The sequence below is a fragment of the Hyaena hyaena genome, unplaced genomic scaffold, assembly GCF_003009895.1.
Source record: "Hyaena hyaena isolate Hyena2069 unplaced genomic scaffold, ASM300989v1 scaffold_556, whole genome shotgun sequence".
In the NCBI taxonomy this organism is placed as follows: domain Eukaryota; kingdom Metazoa; phylum Chordata; class Mammalia; order Carnivora; family Hyaenidae; genus Hyaena; species Hyaena hyaena.
In genome coordinates, this window is record NW_024081189.1 from 605,609 (window position 1) to 613,874 (window position 8,266).

The 8,266-nt window shown below is 33.6% G+C and overlaps 1 protein-coding gene across 2 annotated transcripts in view; it reads left to right on the forward strand.

The window, feature by feature from the left end:
- The window catches only part of LRCH2 (leucine rich repeats and calponin homology domain containing 2), a 91,459-nt gene extending 88,624 nt beyond the window's left edge, over positions 1-2,835 (forward strand). For both annotated transcript variants that reach the window (XM_039256081.1, XM_039256083.1), the window contains one exon: positions 2,716-2,835. In XM_039256081.1, the coding sequence (XP_039112012.1) occupies positions 2,716-2,835 (120 nt within the window). The remainder of the gene's footprint in view (positions 1-2,715) is intronic.
- The last annotated feature ends 5,431 nt before the right edge of the window (positions 2,836-8,266 follow it).

Sequence of the window (8,266 nt, forward strand, 5' to 3'; positions counted from 1 at the left end):
TTATGAATTATGAAAAATTTTCTCAGTGAACTACCATTTGGTTTCACTGATTTTATCCTATTATTTTCTGGTTTTTATTTTATTGCTCTTCTCTCTCAACTTCATTTTTTCTTTCTTTCTCCTTGCCTTTGGCTTAATTTGTTTGTTCTTTTTCTAGTTTCTGTGGTGGAAGCTGAGGTCGTTGATTTGAAACCTTTTTTTCTTTTCTAACATTTCATTGATTATGTGAATAAACAGATAAAACATTGGGAAGGCAACAAATGTTGGTGTGCAAATGGAGATAAGAAGATAGGTTTTGGGAATGCTTCTGATAAATGGGTAGTACCAGTAGTGTTTGGCGAATGATTTATGGAAATAAGGAAGAAAGAAAACACTATTAGGATCCAGAGGTTTATGTTGAGAGAAACTGAATAGTGTACTAATGATGCAGGTATAGAATATAAAAGGATACTTCAATTTAGTGATGATGTAATTCTGTTGTGGACAGATTGATTTTGATATGTCTGTTGGACATACATTTGGCTGTATCAAGTTCATATTTGTATCTGGAGCTCAATAGAGAGATCCTGGCAGGAAATGGAGATTTGAAAGTCATTAGGGTGGGGGATATACTTACTACTACTTGGGAATAGGAGCCCAGTCTTGCCAAGGCTCCCATGTCTGAAGACACAGTGGATTTAGAAAAAAAAAATGTAATGTTTCTAGATCTGTAAGATACTGTGTTAACCAAGTATATAGTTATCGACCAAATGGGTCCTGTTGATGGTCTGTTTGCCACCCACACTATCCATTACTAGCTTACTTTCCTGAGATGAATGTGTATCCCAGCTGAAGCAGTGGACCACGTTATTTCTTCAGAAATAGCTACCAAATTTGTTTAGTTAACCCTTGCAATTTTGATAAGGCTTTGAGACTGCAGAAGAGAAGATACAGTATAAAAGAGAAGAGAGTGAAGACAGAACTCTTGAAAACATTGAGAATGCTAGAAGAGGGACAACCTGGCTGGCTGAGTTGGTAGACCATGTGACTCTTGATCTTGGGGTGGTGAGTTTGAGCCCCACGTTGGGTGTAGAGATTACTTATAAAAAGGAGAAAAAGACAGAAAGGAATTAGAAGAGGATCAGTGAAGGCTAATGAAACCGAATGCAAAGTTGCCTGAAGATCAAATGACACAAGGGGGTCTTACAAGAGGAGGCAGGTGCCACTTAACAAATTCTAGACCACTGAACTAGGAAGCAACAAAGATCACTAGAAGCTGGAGGGAAGTACCTTAAGACAAAAATAAGTACCGAATCTCTTCATGTATTAGAGACCATGGCACCTTAGAATGGGTAGAATGAAGGAGAGAGGCCAATTTTGTACAAGACTGAAGAGTTTACAAAGCACTACCACCTCCAGACTCTTCGGTTTGTTTCTCATTCAGTCCTATCTTCAGGTTGAAGAAACTGAGTCTCAGGGTATTTTTTAGTACCTTTAGTACTTCATACCGCATGGCCCTTAGATTTCCTGGCTGGAAATGTAGTGCTCTGTCTACTCCAGCACAGGAGCTTAGGGAACATCTAGCATGAATGCCTCACTTTAAAATATTTGCTTCTTTATGTGGATCAGATCAACCTTGGATCAAGACACAGCCTGTAAAATAGAATCCCATGTCATAAAAGTCTATTGAAAGAGTCATTTTAGCATTAGCAGTTATACAATGAGATACCACCTCACTGCTGTTAGAATGGCTATTATCAAAAAGACGAAATGTTGATGAGGATGTGGAAAAAAGGGAATCCTCGTGTCCGGTTGATGGGGATGTAAATTGGTGCAGCCACCGTGGAAAACAGTAGGCAGGATCCTCAAAAATTAAAAAGAGAAATACTGTATGATCCAGCAATTGTACTTCTGAGTGTTTATCCTAAGAAAACAAAAATACCAATTCAAAGGGACATATGCACCCCTGTGTTCATTGTGGCCTTATTTACAATAGCCAGGGTATGGAAGCAACCTAAGTGTCCCATTGGTGGATGAATGGACACGAGTGTGGTATACATACAGTGGAATACTGCTCAGCCATAAAAAAGAATGAAATCTTGCCATTTGTGACTTGGATGGACTTTGAGGGAATTATGCTAAGCAAAATAAGGCAGACAGAGAAAGACAAATCCTATGTGTTTTCACGTAACATATAAACTCTAAAAAACCCCAAGTGAACAAACAAAATAAAACAAAATGTACATTACAGATACAGAGAAGAGAATGCTATTTGCCAGAGGGGAATTGGGAGAGAGGATTTGGGGAGTAGGCGAAATCAGGTGATGGAGGCTCTAGAGGTACAGACTTCCAGTTATAAAATAATAAGTCATGGGGATGTAATGTATTGCATAGTGACGATAGCAATACTGTAGAATATATGTATAGTCGCCAAGAGAGTAAATCCTAAAAGTTAACTTCTTGTTTGGTGATGAATGCTAGCTGGACTTCCTGTGGTGATCATTTTGTATTGTATACAAATTTCAAATCATTATGTTTTATGCTTGAAACTAATACAATGTTATATGTCAGTTACACCTCAAGAGAATAAAAAGTTTAGACCCTAATTACAATTGTGTACTTCTTACTTGAAGTTTTACAGGAAAACCTGTTTTAAAAATCCAGTTCTGACTTGGTTAGGCTTCACTGCACTATTACAAAAACAAATGTTCTGATATCATTTATTGTGTTTTTCAGGAAAGACTTTGTTTGCCTCATCATATTCTGGAAGAGAGAGGTCTTGTGAAAGTTGGCGTCACCGTGCAGGCTCTTCTCGAATTACCTACAACCAAGGCATCTCAGCTTTCTACGGCTTGATGTAACATTTCAAAATTATAAGTGTATAGTTTCATTTATTTGAAGTGATTTCAAATATCTCAAATTCATGATAAGAATGTCTAATCAAAATTAATAATTTTATTAGGTCAATCTGTAGGTTTACAAAAAATATGTTAAAACATCAAACTTACATTTTGAATTGCCCAAACTTCCTTTGGGGGAAAAACTGGATTCACTTAATAAGAGTTTTTGACAAATTCAAATTCTCTTTTTACGGAGTCAGTTGATAACCTTGATTATTTTTCAAAAACCAGATTGATACAAAATTGAAGATGTGGTTTCAATTTAATAATCACCTTAGGTTTAATTTTTTATATCAGAGCATACTAGTAAACACTTGGATGAGGTAATCATTTTTTTACCGATTTAAAACTATTCTATATTTGAGTTATTTAATACACTTCTAATTCTAGTTTATACACAGTTTCTTCAATCTTTGGTCTTAGTTTTCTAGAAAAAAAATGAGTAGAAAATGCAGAACTCTGGCTTTATATTAAATTCTTTTAGTATTATAGGTTGGTGCCAAAATATTTTCAGTTGTACTGTAGACTGTTTACATGTGAAGTGCCTGTGTAATTGATGACTCTTACATAGTCTTAAGCATTTTTGCAATTTCTTTTTATGAATTAATGGAATCAATGGAACTTTAAAATATTTTAGTAGATTTTGTAAGGTCGGCTATATGTGAGGGTTTAAGTGTGCCTCACATCGTGACACTTGTGGTTTTTTATTTAGTCCATTGCAGTTTTCCTTAAATTGGTTATGTCATGTTGTCAAAAAAATCCCAATGTTAATATGCTTAATTTATGCTATTTAATTTTGCAAAACTTAATCATCTTTTTAAAAATGTATTATTTGAAGAGTATTTTATTTCTGTATTGAAAATGTTACACAAAGCAGTAAGGTTTTTGAGAAGTAGCAAAGTACTGATTATCGAGGACATTTTGATAAAACTGCCAAAGTTTGGATTTATGTCTGGGCTTTGGGTCAGCGTGCTGCCATTCCTGTTAGTTTTATTCAGATTCAGAGAGCAGCAGTTGAAGAATAGGTTTTTTATGAAATGTGGCCATTTGTGGATCCTGTAAATCTTATGATCCTCAACTAACATGATGTTGAATTAAACACAGATCATTCTATAAATATTTTCATAAGTATACTGTGTTACATAAAGTCCTTGTTTAATTTGGAGATGGATAAATTTATGTCGGTAGTAGTGCAGGAATTTTTCAAAAACATTACTGTAATAACTCAGTTTGCTCTAGAAGAACGTTAGTATAATTACTTTCGTAGTAGCCAAGCAAGTACCATATCTTAAATATGTGATTATTTGCACTTGTTACCTCTTAATATGGATGCAACTTATTAAAAGTGTTGGCCTGGGTATTTCAAAGGGTATATATAAAAGGTAAAAACTAGTGTGCCAAATGGTATAGTAAGGGTTGGTTTAGAAATAACTCTGCTTTTATTGATCGGTTGGCATGAAGCCATATAATTACATTTTGGCATTAGAATACACATGTGTTCTTTATATTCCCCGAGTGTGAAATTGGAGCTTTTAAAGAATTAAAGCTTCTTATAATTATAAGGTTTAAAATTAAATTATTAGTAATTTATTACTTTAAATATCTGAGCTAATTAGTTACTATTTTTCAGTTGGATCTAAAAAAAACTTCATTGGCATAATCAATCTCCCTAGTGAAAACTTGGGTAATAAAGGTAAGAAATGGCAAATAAATATCTTAAGTTGTTAGTTTTTATTGTACAGACTTGACAGTGTCAAATAAAGTGACCATTAAGAGCTACAGCAATCATTCATACCGCTTTCACAGTTACCATGCTGTAGGTTTCCTCTTATGAATCAATCTAGATGTTATTATTTCACAAGTATTTTCCTGTTTCTCATTGAAATATTAGTGAAATTATAGGCCATTTCCTTATTGCATTTCACTTACTTGTCAGTTATTACTTTAAAGGGAAAATACACCAGAACCTTACTTACAGCGTTCTCAACTGCAAAGCAAAACTCCATTTACGATGGGTCCATCTGAGGGTCATGTCATGTCAGTCCGGTTACTGTAGTGCCAAGCGGCACTACCACCTCTAAGTCAGTTTCTCAGCATAGTCCCCCCGGACGTACTTTATCAAGGCTCTGATGTATTTCTTGTAGTAGTTTTTAAAATAAGTGTAAATTTTATTCTAAATGGTTTTTATGGTTATTTTATATTTACTTCATCACTTATTGAATTAAGAATGATTATAATTATTTGAATTGGATTTGTGATTTCAAGGGGTTAAATAAATCAAACAAATATTTTATTAGGCCCTAAAAAATGTAGTAGATAGCTACTTCTGCTAAATTTTATTACTGTATGGCACAAGAAAGAAGTGATGTTGGATATGTTAGAATTGAAATAAGGAGTAAAACTGCATTACCATTTGTTTAATAATTATCTTTACAGAATGCTAGTTTATCGACTTTTCTAAGTGACTTTTTTGAAGAATTCAGAAATCTTTGTATTGGTCACAGATCTATCATAATTGATTTTCTGATGCATTTAAAAATAAATGGAACACTAAATGTATATTACCGATGCAAACTGTGGATAAAGTTGAATGAAAAAATTAAAGTCTGAGATTTCTTTTCTCTCTCTCTACTTCTTCTCTCAACATCACAGCATCCATCTTTTCTAGGTATTTGATAGCTTGTGTCTATATTCTCTACTATGGAAAAATAGACTTCAAGAGGATATTCCACGTAAGTTGTTTAAGAGTCCAGATTCTCTTTACATCATGTTATTTGCAGTAGATAATGTTTTCCTTAAAAAAAACAAAAAGTTTCCTAAGACACCTTCACAAAATAAATCACCTTTATATATGTTAGACTCTTTATATACACAAATGGCAGATAAACCTTTACATAAAAGGTAGGTGATTATTTATATTGTAGAATTTAGTGTAAGGCATATGATTAATTACCCTTAAGCAATTTGATTAAAAGATATCTTTCATTTTCATGTAATTCCAGTTTTTAAAAATTCCACCTATCTCATTAAAACGACTGTCATTTATTCATAATTATTATTCATCCTAATAGTGGAAGGTTATTCAGGTGAATATTATTAAAGATCATATTGCCCTGTTTTATAGTTACCCTAAAGTCTGAGATTTAAAGAAGTGCTTAAGAAGTAACTAAACACTTGGCATAAGTTATTAAAAAAGTATCCTAAGTTTATCACAGAATTTTGAATTGTCTTTATTTGCTTTAGTACATATTGATGGTATACATAGCGTGATTCTAAGGTTCTCAGGAACCTGTCTCAGCATCCAGAGTGCTCTAACAGACTGGGTGCCCTTTGCTACATTAATGCATATTAAATTAACTTGGAAATGCTTAGATATATTCTGTTTCTTAATGCATAGTCATTTCTATTTCTGCATTTTAAAACATGAAAAAATTCCTGTGCTCATGGTGTTTAAATAGCTTAGATTTTCCACTGTGTGTGTGTGTGTATTTTAAGCAAGGCTTTGGCTTTTTTAACCAAGGAGAGTCTTTATGCATTGGAAAATCAGAGTTTTTACAAATTATGAGAATTCTGACCTCAGTAGTTTAGGATGGGAAGTTGCTGATTGAATCATTTGAAAGTTACCATAATTTGTAAAAAGAGAAGATGCTTTAAAATGTGATCTTTTAAAAAAATTTTGAAGAAACTGTTGGAAACTATTTTCTTTGATTTTCAAATACATAATATGTATTACCCTGCTACTTTAAGATTAGGGAAAGTGAATAATTTTTACTGTATGCCATTAATATTCATCAAGGGTTTACCTAAATAAGTGAGAAATTTATTAGGTATGTACATATGTAAATATATAAATAGAAATAGATTTTTAAGATGGCAAATTGAATTTTCTAGAACTTTGTTTAGATATCTCAGTCACTTCTAATACAAAGAAATAACAAGTAATGCTGTATAATTTATGAAGTAATCATTAATATTATACTATATACGACAGTAATTCTTAAACTTTAATATGCCTGTGGATCACCTAGTGACCTTATTAACTAAATACCAATTGATTCAGCAGTTGATGGTGGGCGGGGGGAGCTTTGAGATTCTCCATTTCTAACAAGCTCACAAGTGATGCAGAGTCTGCTGGTTGAGTGACCAGTTTCAGTAATAAAGCCTTATGGTTGTTCAAACTTTATATCAATAGCAGTTTCTTATACAATAGTAGTTCAGTATTTTAAGTGATCATTCAAGGTCTTGTAACAGGTACTTAGCATTTTTTAATAGGTCTCTATTCTGAAATGTGTTCTACTTTATTAAGGACTTTGGGATTTTCTTTTATGGTTTTATTTAATTATTTTTAAGTTTTTATATTAATTCCAGTTAGTTACTATACAGTGTTATATTAGTTTCAGGTGTACAGTATAGTGTTTCCACACTTCCACGCATCACCTGGTACTCATCAGGACAAGTGCCCTCCTTAGTGCACTCCCCATTGCCTATTTAACCCATTCCCCCAACCCTTTCCCCTTCTTTTCATGGTTTTAAAAGATGTGCTTAGGGTACCTGGGTGGCTCAGTGGGTTAAGCCTTCAACTCTTGATCTCGGTTGAGGTCATGATCTCTCAGTTAGTGGGATTGAGCTCTGCGGTGGGCTCTGTGCTGACAGTGCAGAGCCTGCTTGGGATTCTCTCTCTGTCTCTGTCTCTCTGTCTCTGTCTCTCTCAAAATAAATAAAAAAAACTTATGTGCTTTATGCTCTGATTAATACTATTTCTTTTTATTTTCTTTTAAAACCTATTTTAAGCACACATGACCATGTAATTTTAAAGTAAATTAGTCACATGAATAATAAGATATGTATTTATAAAACCCAAACAAGTTGATAATAATGTTAAAGTAGCAAATATTAATGCATAACACTTTCCTCTTTTGGAATGCTTAGAAAACTACACTTAATTTTCATGGTGTTCATGTTAGTAAATTCTCCTCTTGCTAGGCAGCAACTCTTCTTTTGGATTCAAGTTCAAAGCATACTTACTCATTCAGGCTACCATGATGAATACAAAATTTGGGCCACATACAAATATATACTTTAAATAAATATGATTTTTTAATATTATTTATTTTTGAGAGAGAAAAAGAGAGAGACAGAGCACAAGTGGGGGAGGGGCAGAGAGAATGGGAGACACAGAATCCAAAGCAGGCTCTAGGCTCTGAGCTGTCAGCACAGAGCCTGACATGGGGCTCAAACTCACGAACCGCAAGATCATGACATGAGCCGAAGTCAGACACTTAACCGATTGAGCCACCCAGGTGCCCCAGTTTATGGTTTTTTAATCAAAATTATCATTTTCAATTACAGATTATATCTCCTCCGAACAAATAAGAAAAGGTACTTAT